Source organism: Lepisosteus oculatus, chromosome 1 (genome assembly GCF_040954835.1).
Source record: "Lepisosteus oculatus isolate fLepOcu1 chromosome 1, fLepOcu1.hap2, whole genome shotgun sequence".
Lineage (NCBI taxonomy): Eukaryota > Metazoa > Chordata > Actinopteri > Semionotiformes > Lepisosteidae > Lepisosteus > Lepisosteus oculatus.
Window position 1 is genome coordinate 34,181,886 of NC_090696.1, and position 21,870 is coordinate 34,203,755.

Genomic DNA, 21,870 nt, shown 5'->3' on the forward strand with positions numbered 1-21,870 from the left:
GCTATCTTATTATTTCACCATCCCAAATGTGCCAAGAAATGTCACTTTACAGAACCACAAAAAAAACATAGCATGCAATTCCATATAACTCACTAGATACTAAAGAGAATCATTTTGTTTTCCTTACATAACTGTCTTCAGTGTTGTTAAAGAAGGCTTGTTGACTGGCCTTGACTCAAAAACATTTCCCACTCTCTCTGTAGCAGTCCATAGTACTGTACATGCAATTCTTATGTGAAGCACCTGCTCAGCTTTGAAGAGTACTTAAAACTTTAATCAGAGCTAAATTGTGGTTGTTGAAAGGCACTGCTCTGAGTATCAGGATTGTTTGAGTTTGGACAGTATTTCAGGCCAACCATTTCTGTGAGGCCCACTTTGTATGTAGTACTTCTAGGTTTCACGGTTTCATTGTTTTTTCTGTCATTTAAAGGCTTCGTTGTTAACTATAACTAATATGTGTGCTAAATGTGCGTTGTATTTGTGTGTTTATAACATACTGTATAAAATTGTCAATTTATGAATGTTCTTCTTGGTAGAAGCGTCAGTCCATCTACCCACCCCTGTTCAAACTGCTTTATCCAGTAGAGGGTCATGGAGGAGCCAGAACCTATCCCAGCAAGCAACAGGTGCCAGGTGGAATACACATTGGATTGGATGGGCCAGTCCATCTGAGGGCACACACTCACACCAGTCCCAATTTCCCCAGAAGCCTGTTAACCTTCCACTATGTGGACTGTGGGAAGAAATTGGTGCACCCTAAGGAAACCCACACTAGCATGTGGAGAACATACAAACTCCACACAGATTGCACCCTACGTCCGGAATTGAACAACATAATATACATGAGAATTATTACTTTTAATAATTAGGTTAAGAGGCTCGTAACATTTTCCTTCTCGGTAGCCTTAGGCAAACCTCATTTCCTAAAACATTTCCCATGAGCACATGTTCTTACTTCAAGGCAGTGCCCCCTGTGCTTAACCATATTGTACCTCAGAGAGTTAAGGAAATTAAATCTAAAATATCCCATCTGTTTAAGTCACTTGAAGAAGCTTCTAAAGTGTAGGAATGCAATGACCGAAAATTCAAGACAATATTTGTAAAAAAAGGAATGAAAATTGAACATGAACCTTGTTTAGAGTCAAAAAGGAGCAGACTGAGAATATTCCCACAGGGAGGTAACTGTTATTCAAAATCTGACATGGCAGATCCCAAGGTCCCTTTTACTGTACTTGGACAGGACAGACGTGCTGCTACCAACAGAGAGAGATAAGGGAAAATATAACACCACTTAAGATTAAGTATAGTACTATTGTGGCCCGTTATTTTCCAGTTCAACACAAAATGTAATGACTGCATTTGAAAGAGAGTATTAATGAAATACTAATGAAAAGAGCAAAATAATGCTGGTCACGACCAACAGGTACAGTATGCCTCATTCTAATGAGAAATGTTCAGTTGTTAAAAAGCAACACTCTGGTAGGAATCCGAGCCTTATCCAAGCCTACAGTACGTATTGTATCTTAATACCTGATTGTATTTTTCTTTTAAAAATAAGACGTGTATTGCGAACACAAACCAGACAGCAAAATTCAAGCGGTTTTCCTGCGTTTCCAGTTGAAGTGTATTCCAGTTGATCGGCGGTTACGGCGGACGGATATTGTCGTTTAATACTTAATATATTTAGATATCGAAATTACCTAGGCTTGAATTTGCACAAACCACTGCCACATCAGCAGCAACATAATTTCGATTAAAAACCCCGCTGCGGTAACCACGGTAACTCCCGTCCATCCAAATCTATCGTTTTGCTGTCTATTCAGCACCATTCTGCTCCTGACCTATCTCAGTTTCATCGCAGAAAGACACACACACAGAGAGAGAGAACTGGTGAAGATAAGCGTGATATCTCCACCTATATAAATACCCTACAGCTGCAAACTTCACGTGTCAGACCCAGCGCTACTGTTCCAGCCATTTGGATTTTTCTACTAGATTATCGAAGTATTTTTGTCTGGCAGGATTTTTGTGCGGAAGACAGGGAGGGATGAGGTTCTGAGTGGTGGAGTGAATGTAGTTTGCTTTCAGTCTCTGAGAGCTCCTCCTTTGTGGTTGTGGAGGATAGTAACATCGCTTTTGCTCAATGAGAGCGAGAGGGCACGAGAGAGGACTGCATTCTTCATTTCATTCTATTGCTGTACTACCGCTCCTACTCCGTAAAGGTAAGTAACGCAGCAGGAAGGGGGGGGGGACTATTCTGCGAAGAGTATTTGTGAACGCTGTCATTATCTTTGTTTTTGTAAAGGGTTTCTGTAAAGGGGATGTTTGATTTTACCTTTAGAACAATTTAGAACACACCCAAGTAGCGCTCTCTTTCTTATAACATATCGTAGGACAGGCTTCATGCGTTTTCCTAATTCATGTTGTGTCATGTTCAAAATTGAGCACAGATCTTACTCTAGTACTTAGAACATCACGTTCTTAACCGGTATCTTGTTTGCGCATTGCGAATGCGGGTTCCGCTTTTTGAGAAAAGTTACAGAATAAAAAAAAATAAAATAAAATGCATTCTTTTACAATAAACATAATTAAATTCATAACGAAAATTGTGAATTGATAATGACTGTTATCACTTGCATTTTAATTGTATTTTGATTTGAATGAAATGATTACTGGAAGAATAAAGCCGAACAGTTGAGCAAGTACAAGGAACATTACATGTTTTGCCGTCACTACCAATCATACAATGCTTCAATATTTACCAAATAGGCTAAGATAACTTTATCTGCATAAAAGAAGAAGAAAGTAGAGCTGACGATCTATTTACGACTTCTTAAATCCCATTAAAGACTAAAGGTAGTACAGCTATTCGGCTTAAATTAATTAAAGTTGTCACTTAAATTATATGCCAGGTACTGTACCAACAATATTAAAAATATTTAAATATAAAGATTTTCATTCAATCCTTTGACCAAAATGCTCTTCAGCATTTCAGGAATACATTTAATACTAATGGTCATCTTTACTGGTAAACGAAAACGCATTCGTTCATAATAATATTTTGCATTATTACTGTCATTATGCCAGCACACACCCGTTTTGCTATTATAGCGCGGATTTTATCACCAATGTTTCGTTTCGTGAGCAATAAATGTAGCATGGCAGTAATAATCTCGAAGTGTTAGAATCCAAGAAGAAATAAATATTTCGTTTCTTGAGCTTATAACAACTAATTTGTTTTACTTCATAAGGTTTACTTGCACTATAAATGTACAGTATAAAACTCCTTGGGAGAAATGCATGGACATTTCTCAGGGCAGGAAGAAACCAGCTAAATATGTTAGTGCCCCACAGTTTTCTAGAGGATGTGCTTTTAATGTCAACTCTATTTAATCTGGTATTTAATAAATTATTAATTATTTTCAACAACACGCAGAAACATAGGTGAAAAGGTACTATCAGGTGGAAATGAATACCGACCTGGTGCAGAGTGACTCAGAAATGTTAATTGCTGTTGGTACTTAAAATTCGTGAGGGATTGAACTGTGTGTTTATTTAAGCAAAGTGTGTTATGCTGCAGCCTAAACTGATCATTTTGAGACTGGTTAAGAAATCTCGTAGTCCTGTCACCATTGTACTGTAGTTATAGTACACGGCGTGCACAAGTATTTAGGCCTACAACAGCATACAGTATGAACACATTGTTATAAATACATGAAATAACATTTAAACTTAAGACTGTACAATCATTCGGTAGCAAATAACACCATCGATAAGTCGGAAAATGTATATTTAGTTTCCAGACTGAAAGACATTTAAACTCTTTTCATTGTGTCCTGGTTTAAAGTTTTATGTTATCTTCATCGAATTACTTTTCTTGTTGTTCAGCAAACGCATTTAAATTACAAATTTATATTATTTAAAATAGGTTTACATTTGTGCTTGTCCTTATTTGTGTTAGAATACCACTAGTTAGCGCTGTATGCACCGATCAATGACAAATGATTCTCAAAGCGATACAGTACGTACATGTAATTATATTATGCAATCGGTAATTATTAGTAGTTAAGAATGTAGAATAAATTGAGAAAAATAATAAAAAATAACGTTCAGTAGATTAATTACATTCAATTTGAATTGATAATTTCTATGTTTTGTCAATTTGATCCCCATGCTATCACACACATTCCTGAAATAATGTGACAAGTTTTATTATACGTTCTGGCAAAAAAAAAACATATTTGTATTAAGGGGAGAATGTGGTGTATAGTTGACAACATATGCAATAAGAATGAAAGAGAAACCTGATTCATGGCCAAGAAGCAATTGTACCTTGTAAAATTTCACACCCTTGAGAATATGAACAACTATTTGTATTTCAGTGGTGTTTAAATATAACACACAACAAATACTATTAATTCATTGTTTGGGATAAAATCCTTAAAATATTTCTACTAATGCCCTGGGTTCATCTGTATAGAGTTTGTATGTTCTCCACCTGTTCATGTGGGTTTCTGCTGGGTGCTCTGGTCTCCTCCCACAGTCCAAAGACATACTGGTACAGTAGGTTAATTGTCTTCTGGAAAAAATCGCCCCTAGTGTGAGAATGTTCGTGTCTGTGTCTGTGTGCGCTGTGTGATATCCTGTCCCAGGTGTATCCTGCCTTGTGCTCACTGCTTGCTTGGACAGGTTCCATCTCCCCTGTGACCTTCAATTGGATGAAATGGTCAGAAAATGGATGAAATTAATAAATAAATATTAAATTACAATGATGTTATAATTGCTTAATATGAAATTTTTTTTTTGTTAATTTACACTGGTCAGCTTTAGACATTTCTGTAGAAAACACTTGCATGCTAGTTATTTAGTTGACTAGAAGGCAGTGTGTGTGATTTCTAAAGGAATGATAGAAACTGATGTGGCGTACTGTACATTGCAAAATAAAGTATAACATTGAAGCACAGCAATAAAGATGGAATCTTTCACGAAGAAAAAGTTTGCTTTTCAGAACACAGTCCTCTGCCCCTAACCTAACCAAGCCTAACCTACAGTAATAGGTATTGAGTTTATTCTGCATTTTTTATGTGCTGCAGAGAGCGTTCTTTTATATCAGACCACTTTTTGTCTTTTATTTTTCTTTCAGAGACTATTATGAGGAAGCCGTTTGTTCTCCAGGCCCTGGTCCAGCAGATGTCCGTGTTTACCCACTTACAAATTAAGTAAACGAAAGAAAACAACATCATGCATCTCCCTCAATAGAGTAACATGTCCAGTCCTCCATCTGACCATTAAACTAACACCTCATACAGCAATGGGTTTAAATCTTCCAGGTTCTGACGTTCTGAAGGAGTTTTTTACGGACATGGGGCCCCTGGACTGTAAAAGGCATCGGCACATCAGGAGAAAACTAAGGCCTGTGCGCATCCTGGGGCTGGTCTTGAGTCTTCTGGCAATAAGCGGGGCGTCGTTTTCCTTCAGTGCCTTGACATGGACCACGCGTCACACCACAGAGCTGTTCTCCACCACGGACAGCCAGCAGTCAGGGGCTAGACCCCACAGAACTCTGTTGGGAACAGAGGACCAGCAAGATCAGAACGTCTCCAGTGGGCCGCCAGTTGCCATGACACAGACGGTGGAGAACAATAAAACCGAACCTGTCCACCAGGGAGACTACCCAGAAGACCTGTTCAGCCTGGAAGAAAGGAAAAGGGGGGCTGTTGTCTTGCACATGTTTGGGATGCTGTATATGTTCATCGCCTTAGCCATTGTATGTGATGAGTTCTTTGTACCCTCACTGACTGTCATCACCGAGAAACTCGCCATCTCCGATGATGTGGCAGGTGCGACGTTCATGGCCGCGGGTGGATCAGCTCCAGAACTCTTCACTTCTATAATAGGAGTTTTCATCTCTCACAGCAATGTAGGCATTGGAACCATAGTAGGCTCAGCAGTGTTTAACATCCTTTTCGTCATTGGGATGTGTGCATTATTCTCCAAAGAGATTTTGAACCTCACCTGGTGGCCACTCTTCAGAGACGTGTCCTTCTACATTATTGACTTGATTATGCTGATTGTGTTCTTCTTGGATAACTACATCCACTATTGGGAAAGTATGTTCCTCCTGGCAGCTTACTCAACCTACGTTGTCTTTATGAAGTACAACTCGAATGTAGAAGGGGTTGTGAAAAATATTATAAACAGGAATAAAGTTATGGAGGTGGCTGACGTCCAAGCAAAGGTAGGTTATCCTTCTCTTTTGCAGTGTACGTTTATTGTCAATTTACTATCCAAATCCAATTTATTGTGCTAGTGGGATTCAATATAGCTGAAAAAAAATAGAGTTGTTCTCCTGCTTCTTTTGTAGTGAGAAGCTGCCCTTCTTAGCACTGACAAAGATAACCTGCAAGCTGGTCCTGTCCAGCGATCCAAAACTTGCCTTCCTCATATTACAGGTTAAAGACTTCTGCCAAAACCAAAACAGATGGTGGTGGAGTTCAGAAAGCAATAAGCAGAATTAAGAGCATTGAGTCACTGGCTGTGGACTAACTAGTATTAATGTAATTCTAACATAGACTACAATCAATGTGAAAATAATTCTTGTGGATCCCATATTACTTAAATAAGTGGTATGGAAAAAATACCTAAAGACCTTGTAGTCCAAAACAAACTACTTAAAAACTTAAATCATAATTCCCAATTGGGCAATACTCAGGATTTAGTTCATAGCTGGATGATGAGTACATCAGGAAGACATATGAGAAAAAAGACACAACTCACAATGTCACAGCAATTCTGTAATTAGATACAGTCTGTGAAGTGGTACTGTAAAGTTACTAAAAAGACTAGGCAATTCCTTTAAGGTAGTGTATCAGATCACTCTTCCCTAGACTAATTTCAGAGCAGCAATATCTTTTAAATTGGATAGATTTTACTCGTGTGTTGTACAATTGTAATATAAAATCCTTAGAATTAATTTCTACTCTTTTAACGTCTTCTGTTTGCCTGTTTATTGGATCCACTCTGTTGCCTAAAAGATGAAAATAACAACATAAACACCTTTCTCAGTGTTATTTTCTTTTTTTCAGTGTTTCCCATCTTATATACTGTACAGCAGTTAGTTTTTGCTACCTGCAGTTTATGTAACACTATTCACTTGTTCGCAATAAATATCATCTGCCAGGTGTGCGCTCCGGCATTTTCTAAGTCTCAGCCATCTTCTAAAAATATTGGGCAACGATAAGTCCTTTTCTTTTACACCCACATAATGTTTCCTTTTTAAATTCCTCCATTTAGTAAGAGTGTGAACTGTCATTGAGGAATCAAATCAAATGTGATCGCAAATCACAAGCGTTCAAAATTAGCTAGACTTTTCTTAATTTTGTTTTACTGGCCTGTACCTTGGCATTTTAATTGCCTAAACATGAGCAATATTATAGTACAAAAATATCAAAGTAAAGAACTAAAAGTACAAAAATGAGCTTACAGGAAGGATGGGGAAGAATAAGAAAGAAAAGAAAGAGTAACAGAGGAAGTCAAACATCCTATATGCTATATGAACACAGTATTAATACAGCACTGTGCTGTATTTTGTGATTGAAACAAGCTGCAGAGAACGTGGATTATGGCATTTATTAAATATTTATGCTTATATTTAAAAAATACATCAATGTAGTGTGTATATTTATTATTGTAGATCATGAGTCTTCATTAGTTCTCTAAGCCAGTAGATGTGAGAGGGTGGAGCCATTGGCTTCCATTTGAATGAAAAGTCTTACTAGATGTACTGTATGATAATATTTCATGAACTGAGTTTATTACATATTTTCAAACCCAACACATTTGACACCTATACAGTGCATTTGGTATAAATTGTGTTAATGAGACTCCCGAGCAGGTTGGATTTATCTGTGAGTAAAGCTACAAATGTTTTCCTCAGTGCTGTTTTTTACAAGCCTGAACATAGTAATAACATCTATCATTCCCTTTGTCAGAAAAGCAAAGAAAATATTCCATTTTCCATTTTAACTTGAATTTATCAGAACAATTTGTCAGTATGCCACTGTGTGCATGGGAATGCAGACATTGCTATAATAAATACATTTAATAAAACACTGGATGTGAAGAAAACCGAATAAGACAGCAATAAAATTGAAAATTCATTATACTGGCAGTCCCATATGAGGGAATGACATGTCAGCAACCTACAAATGAAGTTCTTGCTCCAGAGTGTAACTTAGGTCATGACAGTTTTTGTCTTTTGTCTACTTTCTTATACGTCTGTATAATTTCGATTAAAAGATCAGCTTCAGAAGGTATATTTCAGAGCTTGTTAACAATCCTCAAAACTTTCAAGTGTCCAGACGCAAAACTGTCCACACAGTGATGTCAATACAGGTGACAACACACATTGGTTCTGTATTTCTGAAGTAATGTGACAAAGTGTAAAATATGATCATCTGTAACATTTACAAGCAAATGCTGCCAAGCATAAAATAATCCTAAAATGTAACATTTAACCAAAGGAAGATATAGCTATAGAAAATATGACAAGGTGACAAGAATCAATTGATTTTTGGAATCAAATGTAATTTCCTTCAAAAGGGAAAGTAAATATTTAAAATGCATAAATATTACAATTGAAAAAAAGTATTAAAACATTGGATTTCTCCCAAACTCTAAATGTGTTATACTGACTGATAACATTTTATCATATGTTATCATATACAGTAATTATTTAATAGTAAGAAGACTTGGATTGAAGATGTATTGAAGTGTAAGAAGACTTGGATTGCTTGGAAGTGTAGTTAAAATTATACAGGGTTATAGTGATAGGCTATTTATATTGTAGTATCTCTGTGGGGAATTTACGAGTTTTTTTCTTGTTAGAAAAAAACACAATTAGGTTTTAAGTCTCATATATGTGTTTCGATGTATTAACTTAAGAATCTTAATAAATAAGAAAATAATTTTTCTCTTATTTTTCAATATAAGGAGGAGTCAATCTGTCCTAAAAGCAATCCAGAATATACTTTAAGAATACAGGCTTTATTATTAAAGTCACTAAATCAGTACAAATGTGTAGTCATATTTATTTCACTATATTTTACTGTATACAGTATATATACTGTATATAAAAATAATTATTAAAAACCAAGTGCAGTACATTATGGTGGTAGGTTATTTGTACTGTTTTGTACTGTTATTGCAATATATTTGAGTCATCAACTTTTGTTATTCTGAAGATCAAATATAAAGGATTTGTACTTGCACCAGAGTGGTCTGTGCAATGGCATCACATGGACTCAATATTACCGTCATGGTTACATTACTATTATCACTATTGCCATCACTCTATAAATACAAGTTCTTCTGTACTTTGTTTGTAGCCTTTGCTAGCTTTTCTGGGATTCTTTGCACCGATAAAACAAGTGCACTGTAAGTGAAAACAGAGGATATCATTTGTTTTTTGTTTTACATAACATAGATCCTTCTGTGCACAGTCATACAACTTACATTATACTGTGCTTCTCTGCACTCAGTGTTCTTCCCAATTCATGCAGAAACACAGTTCTTTGGTGACCTTCCCTTGTAATTTTACCCATTTTATTTTAAGCAGATGGATCTCCATTTTTCAGATCAAAAAGCGGTCTTTTAGTTTTATGGATGTGTAGAGAGAAAACGTCAATTAGATTTGATTGGTGTTATGGATTGGTTACTGCTGTATTGGATCCCAGTCCTATCCTGGGGGACCACTGTCTGGTGCTTTTGTTTTGTTCCAGCTGAGCTCTGAAATCTCCATTGACAACCAATTGACAGCTTTAATTGATCTGCCTTCTTGTTTACTCTTTTGGTAAACTTTTTCCTGCACTTAGTCCTGTGTTGTAAAAATACCCTACATCAAGGGTGCTGTTTGCAACAACTTCAGAACTTCCCCTCAACTTGTTTACCCTTATTTCTGACGAAATATTTTGTAATTGGTGATTATTTAAGATGTCACGCCCATAGTCAGCTTTTTGTCCTTCTTAGGAGATCCAATTTATTACACTTCAGGCAGCACAGCTGAAAAGGGGAAACTCAGAATTAACAAAATGCTAATTGATACCATACCAGCTATTAAGAACTTAGCTAGAGCAAGCTTCAAATAATACAATGTTCATCCAGGACCAGGGAAAGAAGCACTACACTACCAAAGTTCATATTGGCTCATGAGGTGTAGCTCTACTTTAAGTTGTTGAAATCACATTTTTTGGAGTTTCTGATCAATGTGTGCTAAATATTACTAAATGTTTATTCTTACCAAAAAGTCATAATGTATTCAGTAAGTACAAAGTCAATTATGTTAATACGGTAGAAAACATAGACTTTAAGTAAATCGGTGATGCTCATAACATACAGTAGATATATTTTTTCTCCTAATTGTGTCTAACATGTTTAGGGCTTTTGAATAGAATTGTGTTCACTATAGAACAAAAAAAGAAATAGGAAAAATATAGAAAATGCTGACATTGATGGTCATGAAAGAACATAGCAAGTAAATTTATGAACTGGCCTTTGCAAATTATGATTCTCTCTGCTCTGGTAAAAGACTTCCTTAACTCCAAGGTTCTGTGAAAGATATCATCTGAAATTAGATTTTGAATCCCAGCTGGTCTATATGCTGTAACAACCAACTGTTGCTGAGAAATGCCAAAGGCCGGGTAGATGGGACCTAAGGGTTTCTCGAGTCTTCAGTTGCTATTTTACATGCAAGCCTAGCCATGCAAGATGCTGATGTGTTATTCTCCAAGTCAAACTGCTCTACTCCTCTGGAGGATTAATGAAAAGACAAATACCAGCACCATTCTGGGTGAAGAAAACAGCACCACCAATTGCATTCTACATGCATAAATAAACCCTGGGAAATATACAGTATGGATACCAAGACTTTTTAAATACCAAAGATTTTGCTTTAAAGTTTGCTACAATAATATGCCAAAACATTGCTACAATAACCTTTCCTTAAAAAATGGCATCTGGCAGTAGGCTTTCCAGGCAGCCATTAAGTGATCTGCCTCTAATCAGAGCTACAGTACCAGCAGTTTATTGTTGACCGTGTTGCCAAACTACGTATAGTATTATATGACTTTTAGAGTGAATTTCTTGGTGACAGTCATGCTTTAATTTTCTTCACAGAGTGACAATATGTAATCCAAAAATACTGTTTGTGTAATGTACAACAGCTAATGCACTGTAGTATGTGACAAAGAAGTGTGTGAAAATATGCATACAAATGCACTGTAGGTCTGCCTTTTAAGAAAATGTTTACTCTTATTACATATGGCACAACATTTAACAAGATAATGGAGTTTTTAATGAAAGTTCAGGAGGAATGAAAGCAGCCACGCTCATTCGACACAGCTGCCGCAATTCTTACTAATCCTGACGTAAGCAACCGGTCTCCATATATATCAAACTTCACCCTCTCCTCTTCCTCGTTCGTTTTCTGCATCCCTCCTCCACCTTTGCAGCTACCCCATTGGTCGCATGGGGGTCCTGTCCTCCCCGTCCAATGGCCGGGAGGTCGGCCCTCAGCCAAGCGGGTTCCGCCAAATCTCCACATCTCAATAAATGATTCTAATTTCTCCCAAGCTTTCGGCTGCCGTCATTCCTCGTGAAATGGTTTTTAAGATATAAACTTAGATGCATCTAATTTCAGACACAGTACACCCTGATGTCTGCAATATATTGATTGTCCTTGTCCCATTCAAGTATGAGATTTGTTCTGTACTTTGCTATGCAAAAAATGGACACTGGACATTGAAAAGGATAATGTCCACATATCCTTTCTGCCCTAATACTGTATATCCTAATATGCCCTCCTGCCAAGTTTTTATAGAAGATAATGAAGCTGAGTATTTTATAATTTTATTAGACAAGCTTTTTGTTGTTTGGTTGTTTATAGATGTTCGAAAAACAATTTTGCAGCATGTACAGTATACATTCCTTTTTAACTCCGTTGGAAAAAATGGATTAATTCCAATAAATGTACTTATGCTCACAAGTCTTAAACATGAGACATCTGTTGTGCATCAGTATTGGCTCATGATTTATCATCAGCTACAGAAAAGCATGCTACTGTACCTGGACACTTTAGTAAAACAAATGCATTTGTTGGATTCATCCTGGCCTTCAGTTGCCTCAGAATAAGATATGATTATATCAACAGAAGAGAGCTTTAATCAGACTGTGGGTTGTATGGTAACAAGCTACCTGGTCATGTTGTTGAGGTTGATACCCTGGTTTCTTTCAAGAAGTGGCTAGATAAGGTTCCTGGATCAAATTGCAACTAACAGTTGCAACTGTTAAACAGGCTAGGAGAGCAAAAAAGGCTACAAATGAAAGAAAGCCATTCTTATGTTCTTTTTTATATTCTTTTTTGTCTATTTGCAAATAAACAGCATTTGCCCAAATTTAAAATGAGGTTTTAAAATGCACTGACAGCGTTTTTATCTATCAATTGTATTGTTTTACAATTACTGTAATTAAACTATATTGCTAACCTCTCAGCAGCAATTCTACTTTAATGGAGTTTTAAGCAAATATGTGGGAGGTCGTCGAACCCTAATCTCTCCCACTTACAGTACCAAACATGTAGATATCACACTTCTTGCTTATTCTCTTGCATGCTTCATTTTCACATCCCTCTCTTCACTCCATCTTAGTTCTTGTAGAAGCTCCAGATGTATCTTTCATTCAAAAAGGGGAGAGGGTTCTGCCTGACCCAGCATCGGAGATGAGTTGTTGTTCTCCTGCGTTACCCCAGTAAAGCTCACCATTCTGTTTTCATTAAGATTTGACTGTACCCTTTAAATCTGCCATTTTCGTACCTGTGTATTTCGTGAATACACAGGAGTAAGCAAACCCTAAAACCTATATATTGATAACAAGCATTTCTATATTCTGTGTAATCATTTCCTGCAATTCATATTAATGTCCATCATTCTTTTGAAAATCAATAATATTATAAGGGAAATAAAAGTCAACACTGCAGTACAGACCAAATGTGTTCCTGTTGTTTGGTGGACCAGAAGAAAGATCCTGAAACATTTATCAATGGACTAATTGTCGGTTTGTGACCTATAAAAGTGAAGAGTTTGATTTTCCTTTTAATCTGTAAGCATGCGTGATGTTTTGCTGTTCCATCCATTTGCTGCTATCATTTGCAGTGAGAGTTCATCAGGAGGCCAGCATTGATTTTATTTTGATAATTATGCTTTCTCTGGACCATTAGTGGCACTGTTTATATCAGCAGTATTTAACTTGTTATATACAGTGGGTTTGAACTTGATATTTACTAACACACAAAATGGAGTTTTCAACTATTATGAGCATACGTATGCAGCACAATCACAGAAAACTGGAAACAAAAGCGCAAACATTCATCAAATTAAGTTTTCAATATGAAAAGTAATAAACTGTCAAAAAAGGAAAAAATACAAAATTAACATTGTACTTACTTCTTTATGCATTAGAGCAAGTACGTGGATACTCTGCATATTTAATGAGTCACAGATGTTAAACATGTTAAAGTGTTTAAAAACTGTTCCTTTAGAAAAAGATTATATATTAAGTATTAAAGAACCCTCCTCCTTGTTAAAAACACTAAATAAAGTGAGTCTGTTTTAATTACTGCATGTTATATCTGTGTCTTTCCTGGATATTCAAAGGGAATTTTCTTCAGTCTTGGAAAGGTTATCCTGGGCAGGTGCTAATTTAACAACAGCTCCACAGCCAGCTGTGTTATTGCTTAGTTATGTCTTCGGGAACAGGTGCCTTCTGCCAGTACAGCTGGATTATACAGTTTTAAACTGGTTTAGCTTGTTGCACACCCTTGATTTCACTGTACGATAGTAAAGTAATCCTTGAAAAGCATTTAATCCAATTAGCTGGACTATACATAGATGCTTGTCTTTTACTGGTTTATTTTAAAAACAGACGGTATAGCAGCTTAGTACTCAGACCTCTTTTTTCTTTGGAAATTATTACAGTGAGTAGAAAGTCATTCTGTACTGGGAATAAGTGCAGTAGGCACTGTAATAATTGTGGAGAATAATAAAACACTAGTAGGCTAAAGTTGGAGAAATCAACTAAGGCTACAATCCTGTGTAATCTGTTATTAACCGCTTACTGTTGGTGACGGCGACCTAACACAGATACTCTTAGGGATGACGTTTCTTGCATAAACGGTTGCTGACTTGCTTTGTTTAATATGAAGTGCTGTTCTGTTGCCATCACCATATTGAATGGTAAAAGCCCCAACTTTGGGAATGTAAATTGCATGTCAGTGTGTTAGTGGAAGCAGAGATTGAGCAGCAATGAAATTTTGCTATTTCCCACTAGTTGCTTCAGAAGCAAAATGAGTGAAATAAAACAAGTTATAAATGAAGCAATGTCAGATTTCAATTGCAGAGGATTTTATCTCACACTCAGAAATCAGCGTGCAAAAACGTTTGAATTACTGGTTAGAGCACAGTAATATTGGTGTGAGTTACTGGATGATTTTCTGGTTTTACCATAAATGGATTAGTGTCCACAGTAGCTTGTTGATTTTAGAATTAATCAGGTATTTATAGAACCAATGTATAGGCTCGATTTGTCTCCAGTGCTGGATAATGACATGATGCAATTGCTGGATTTCTGAAATCTATATCAACAGCCTTATCTATTGGATGTGCATTGTAGCATGATCCTTTTTAAGGTTGTAATATGCCATTGTTTTTTAGGTTTTGTCTGAGTGTAGGAAATTTTAGATACTTTAAAGATATGTTGATTAGCAGTCCAGAAACCTTCCTTGTAAAGATTTCATGTACCACAGCATTTCAATAATCTGTTTTTAAATGCATTTTGGCCACAGGTAACCCATGCTTGAGAGCCACTAAAATGCCCCAAATATGCATTGCAGCATTGCAAGCAACAGTATGTGTTGAGTTTTTAATTCCTCCTTGTATATACCCTAATCTGGGTGCAGAGAAATTACAAAGGCAATATGAACTATATTCAACATTTTAGTTGTTTTATTAAATTGTTTTGTTTTGGTAAAGTGCATTGTGATGATTTAACTTTTCCTTACTGTTCCTTTCTGATGATTTTAAATACAGTTGTGTGATCTACAGTATATGAAGTCAGTATTTGTGATATGATGTGTTCCTGAGAGCTAACAGTATACATTTGTACTTACAAACTCTGTTTTTAGTCTTTGGTGAAAGTGAAAGCAAGAGCTATTTAATTCTAATGCGAAACTGTGCATTCTAGAGTCTGACTAAGCCATCTTTTTAAATGGCAGTTTGGTTTTAGAAATCACTTATGATATAAATAGCCAGAACATGTTAGATGCAAGCAAATTGTAAATACAGTGCCATAGTTTGGCCTGTGAGACGCATTAAGAGAGTTCATGGGAAGAGTTGGGTATTACAGTTCTAAATGCAGTTATCTCTTTCAATTAATCTTCTTAGTGACTGGTTGCTTGGAATCGCTCAGGGACATCTTTGACTTTTGCCCTTATAGTAGGCTTAAAGTCTGCATACTAAAAATCAGCTGGACTTAATTAAAATTGCCAAATTACTCTTAAAATGAAACATTACCAAAATTTCATAGTAACCAAAACATACTTGAAAAATAATGCCACGAATTTTTGAAGATAATGTATGTTAGCTTAGTCTTATCTGACATTCTTGGAAAAACTCCTGGGCTTAATCTGTAAAGAGAAATTTAAGATGGATTGCTCAATTCACCCCCTCGTCAATCGACTTTCTCTCTAACGAACCATGTTAGGGTTTAAATCCCCTAATCCCTCATGTGGGAGATAGCTTCTGATCCTTAGCCATAGCTTATGCTGGTAAATTCCTTATTTTCCAAAATAAGTTAAAAAATCGGTTACTCTACACATCTAATTAAAAGCATGTGTGGAAGACAAAAATTATGATCAATCAACAGAAATTAATGACCAAGGCCATGACACTTACCCCTAGCTCACAATACACTATAAGCAGTAGGCCCCTAAAAAGCTGCATCTGTGGACATGTGAAATTGCCAGAGAAGACTTCCTATCTCATGCCTGACCACACCCTGAGATAAGAATACAACTGTATCAATAAATGTGCAGAGGTAATGTAGACAAAAAGACACAATTTCACAATAGCTGTAATTTGCTGTAGGGTCATAGGGCTCCTCTGTGCAACATTCCTATCAGATTGCTATCCTGATCATGCAGAAGTATAGTCCCAAAATGGCTATCATTCCAGACTATAATGTCAGCCAAGTCCTTTCTCACTTTGACAGAGGTATTGTGAAATCCATTAGGTTAAATGCTTTAGTTAATTACATGATGTGCAGAAGCCATTACAGTATGTGCCAGCAGCTGTTATACAACAGATCAGGTACAAAAGTGAGAAATTGCTTCATCAAATGAATTAAGAGGTAACTTTAGGAAGGCCTAATTATTGTACATAGCCAGAGTAGAGTTTAGCCTAGATGCTGGGGTTATCAACCCAACCACTTTGAAAAGTTCAGTGGGATCTTCTTTAATGATGTATTCGGGACCTTGGTTTAAGGTCTCATATGAAGCATGGCATCTTCTCCAACACAGTGTTCCCAGTCACCTTAGTAGGTCTGAGGGCAGAGCACCACCTGTCCACCAACACTACTTGCACCAGAAACCTGGTTTTCCATAGGTCTCCCATCCCTGTAAAGAATGGGCTCAGCCTTCCTTAGCTTCTAAGAGCTGATGAGATCAGCCTGTCAGGTAGTAACACTTGTGTCAATCAAACGCATGCAATACAAGGAAAAAAACAAAACAAAAATACTCAGTAACCCTTTAGAATGCCAAAGAATGCTAAATGTACTTTTGTACAAGACATCTACTTGGGCACACAGCAAGAGACATTTTCTTAAAATAATTTGGATGCTGCAAACTAGTTTTATGTTGCCGTCCTACACTATCATTGTATGAGAATGGAATACTTCAATGATGTGCTGCTTTTGTTACACTGCTCTGTAAGACATTTTGATGTAATTGATAGAATAGGGCTTGTTATTTATAGGACGCAAGGACATTTGGGTCAGCCAGCTAGTTATTACATCCATAGCCATTCTACGGAGAAGACAAATGTTTTGGGTGTTCTGTTAAATTTATTTTTATGTACAATCAACTTGATCTTCCTGTGAGGTGGAAAAAAGCTGTCTACCTTTCAGACATTGCAAGGTTTTGACACCATGCTTCTTGCTCTTGTGGGTTCTATTGTATTGAGTTTAATACCCCTGATACCAGGATTGATACCAGATACCCTAGTGTCTACTGCTTTTTGTTCCAGCTGAATAAGTGAAGCTTTAAACAACTGAACAATCAGTTTGATCAGCCTTCATGTGGTGCCCAGCTTCTGCTAAGCATTGACTTTAAAGTTTCAGTACTGTTAGGGCCAGTTTCAATTCATAGTTTCATTATGTGGGAAATGAAAATACTGCTTTTTGCTTAATGCCTTGTGTAAAAAGAAGGTCAGTCCACACATTCTTTATTGTACTGAACTGTAAAACTGTGTTCAGTTGATTGACTATATATGGAGTTGTGTATAACAGAAATCCGTGAGAAAGTTTAGATCCTTATCCACTTTCGCTCACCTATGTAAGGTAGGTCTCGCACTGGGACTTCCTTTAGCATATCTTTCTCACATGCCCCCCACCTCCTCATCTACACCTTGCAGCAAACTCCCTAACTCACTCCTCACAATGAGGGGTCGTTTGGGCAGCCTATCTAGCTTCAGATAAGATGTATTTGTCTCTCTCGCATTCCTTAGGATCTAACCCAGCTACAGACGTTTTATTCAGCAATTGTGAGGTATTCATATAAACAGTAGGTACACCTTATGATAGAATATTTATATAGTTTATATAGAATATGTTAAAGGGAGGGGTATCTGTACAGTTATTCTGTATTTTCCAAATTCTGACTTCCCCCACCTTTGCTTTTCACTTTGGCTTTGGAAGGATGCAAATCTGATATATCTCTGTTCTCTACATTTTTCTGAGACTTGTTAGCTGTCTCTGACATTACTTTAGCTGAGGCTTGAATGTCTCTGAAAGTGATTTTTGCAAAGTTGCTGATGCTGCCCTTGTTTAGGGTGAGCAGGCACAAAAGCTAGATAAGAAGCTAGTTCAGACATCCTTTACCTTTGTGCTTGTCTGTACTTTCTATTAATGTAGACCCAAAACGTGCAGCACTAAATGTGTATTGCATCTATTGCCTTTAAATTATCACTTCCAATGAACTCTATGATGATTCTAATATACCTGCAGTGTATATTGATAATGTAATAGTGAGGTTTGACTCAAATGTCGTCTCACTTTATTGTATCTGTATTATATAGATACTGTAGTAGTAAAAAAATATTAATAGTCAAAAATTGTCTAATTTAGCATGAAACTATTAAGGATATGATGTGGTGGAAATGCTAGTCTAGAAACGTTCCGGTGTTCCCATTAAAACATCTTTTCATTATCTCAAGTAGATCTGATTTATTTTTCTGACGTTATCAGGCTAGGCAAGGACATTATCATCCACCATATAATTAACCTGAGAGATATTTTTTATAATTATTCAGACAGTACATTCTATCACTTTCAATTTGGATTGCAGAAGTCAGCACTGAAAAAATCAAGGCTCTGTCCACTTACAGAAATAGCTGAGTTTGTGCCAAATTTTATATATATATATAATTCTGTAATATCTTTCATAAAGTTTAAAGTCCAGCAATTTTTCATTGGCAAGCAAGAAGCCTTCTAGAGGTTACATAGGATACAGTACGTGCTAGAAAATATACATCAGACACATTCTGACACAGATATGTTATGATATGTGACGTCTGGTCTGAATATACTGTATAATGAATGGCTATTGGTATTATTGGAACTGTGTCATCGTGGTTTAAAATCGTATCTAACCTAAAATAAACAACTTATTCAAATTTCATGTTGTTGTTTCTCAACACAGTTGGTCACATTTTCCTTCAGTATCCTTATGTTAAAGTGTCTGATACAGTACCTTGTACTGTGAATAAAGCATCACTTTTCGTTTCTATATTTATGATACCCAAATGACTTTCTGCATGAAATATGATTTTAAACAAACATTGGCTACCACTTTGCATAGATGATCTTAATAATGGATGTAACAAAACATTTGTCCTGGAACACTGGCTAGTCCTGTTCCTGATAGACTTTGCTTGCATTATCGCATAAGGTGTCAACCATACTTTGAGTGTTCATAATTCTGGATTCAGCTCATCTACGCTGCTCATTTTGTAATCTCTAGCTAGTTGATATGAGGATCACATCCAGTAATGTCTGGAAAGAAGCCAGGGTATCTGCTTCAACAAGATGGCTGCATGGCTTATTCCATATTCCACAATCCTTTAGGTATAGAATCGCCTCTTCTCCTTGGTTTTAAATTAATTTCCACATCAGTTCCTCTTATCCTCTGGTTCATGTTTTAGTGTTGAGGTCCATGGTGTTGGCTTTGTCAAGAGCTTTGAGTACTTGTATCAGGCCCCCCTGTATTCTCTACTTCCAATATGCATGAATACCATATTTCATTTATGATTCCTACTTTATTCAGTTCTAAAAAAGGCATCATATTCATGAATCCCTTTACATGATTTAAACCTGAACCTGCTGTTATCTCACTTATGACTGGAAATGCTAGCAAATTGGGCAGGAGTTTCATTTCTATCTAAAATGGCAAAAAGTCTGCATTCGTTTATTATTTTATGTGATTCTAGTGGCCTTGGAGCATTCCTTCATGCTTTATCCCTTGGTTCACTTTCTTCCACACATTTCCCCTCTTCTGAAGATTGGTGGCTGGCATCTCTGTGAGCGAGAAATGTTGCACCATTGTACAATAGCTTTAGTTCCAAACAAAGGGGGCATACAGTATCTTCCCTCTATCACAAAGTGTTTTACTGAACAAAACTTCAATTCACCTGATGAGTCCACAAAACTTACAGGTGCTGCATGTTATCTGCCAGTGAGTGAAATACCATTCCATTTACATTAATGCCATCTTTCAAGGAGAGGACATGTATTTGGCAGATTCAATAAGATTTCCTCAGACATTACTTTGGTTGTATGGCAGGCATTTGTAATAATGCACAACCTTGCTTTCTGGCTCCAGGAATAGTTGGATATCCTTGAATAAGGAAACATATCTAGGATTCAAGAGATGGGTTTCTCGGATTGTGCCCTTTTAATTTTAAGCAGCATTAATATTTTAATGGTTGTTACTAAGAGTTTTCCAAAAATACAAGGAAGAGGTTATAGAAAGCTTTTCTTAAAACACAGAGAGCATTTTATTCACATAAAAGGGAGGAAATGCATACAAATATCTCAGAAGTTTTCTTGATTAGGTGGATTTGAAAGTTCTGGTGTTTTTTCTTCCAGCAAGTTGTATGGCATTATTGGGAGAATGAGTTATAATGACTATTGCTGTAACTTCTTGTATAATCATTGTTGGTGTGTGTGTGTATTTCTTGTTGTTTTTTTTTTTGGTTTGATTGTTTTGGTTCAGAGAAAAAAACAAATTTTTAACTCAACTTGAAATAACCAAACAGCTATGGACTGGCCACCTGACATAAGTAATCAGAAGAGGAGAGTGCATCCTTCAGGAGATGAACTGGGAATAGAATGGAGGATACTTTGAAATGTCTGGCTGGAGGCCAGCTCCATTTCCAGCAAATACAACAAGAACAACATAATGCTCTGTTGACGTGCTTGCTACAGACAAAACAAGAAGCTCCCACTGCCCAGACAACAGGCGCACCATAGGTGTTGCAGGAGTTTGAGAGGGGGAAGCATCTAAACACTTTATCACAAACTTTGAAAGAGTGGCACAAGCCTGTAAATGGCCGGACACCCACTGGTCATGTAACTATCCTCACTGTTAACTGTGCCATTAGTGAGGTGCTCTACTGTTTGTTTGTCCTTTTTCACTATTTTTCAGATAGTATTTAAAATTGAAATATGTCATAAACTACATAAGAAATCCAATGATCTGCAGCTATTTCAACAGGACAGAATGACATCTTACGGTCATGTACCAGCTATACAGTGCCTTGCGAAAGTATTCGGCCCCCTTGAACTTTTCAACCTTTTGCCACATTTCAGGCTTCAAACATAAAGATATAAATTTTTTATTTTATGTGAAGAATCACCAACAAGTGGGACACAATTGTGAAGTGGAACGAAATCTATTGGATTTTTGAAACTTTTTTAACTAATAAAAAAATGAAAAGTGGGGCGTGCAAAATTATTCAGCCCCTTTACTTTCAGTGCAGCAAACTCACTCCAGAAGTTCAGCGAGGATCTCTGAATGATCCAATGTTGTCCTAAATGACTGATGGTGATAAATAGAATCCACCTGTGTGTAATCAAGTCTCTGTATAAATGCACCTGCTCTGTGATAGTCTCAAGGTTCTGTTGAAAGCGCAGAGAGCATCATGAAGACCAAGGAACACACCAGGCAGGTCCGTAATACTGTTGTGGAGAAGTTTAAAGCCGGATTTGGATACAAAAAGATTTCCCAAGCTTCAAACATCCCAAGGAGCACTGTGCAAGCGATCATCTTGAAATGGAAGGAGTATCAGACCACTGCAAATCCACCAAGACCTGGCCGTCCCTCTAAACTTTCAGCTCAGACAAGGAGAAGACTGATCAGAGATGCAACCAAGAGGCCCATGATCACTCTGGATGAACTGCAGAGAACTACAGCTGAGGTGGGAGAGTCTGTCCATAGGACAACAATCAGTCTTACACTGCACAAATCTGGCCTTTATGGAAGAGTGGCAA

General features: G+C 36.8%; 1 protein-coding gene across 5 annotated transcripts in view; it reads left to right on the plus strand.

Annotated features, from left to right (window-relative positions):
* The first annotated feature begins 1,646 nt into the window (after nucleotides 1-1,646).
* LOC102685443 (sodium/potassium/calcium exchanger 2) overlaps nucleotides 1,647-21,870 on the plus strand; it is a 101,864-nt gene continuing 81,640 nt past the window's right edge. For 2 of the 5 annotated variants that reach the window (XM_015345004.2, XM_015345000.2), the window contains exons 1-2: nucleotides 1,650-2,222; nucleotides 5,144-6,238. In XM_015345004.2, coding sequence (XP_015200490.2) covers nucleotides 5,312-6,238 — 927 coding nt within the window. In that variant the 5' untranslated portion in view covers nucleotides 1,650-2,222; nucleotides 5,144-5,311. Of the gene's footprint in view, nucleotides 2,223-5,143; nucleotides 6,239-21,870 lie in introns of all 5 variants that reach the window. The other 3 variants (XM_015345001.2, XM_015344999.2, XM_015345005.2) reach the window with 3 other exon arrangements.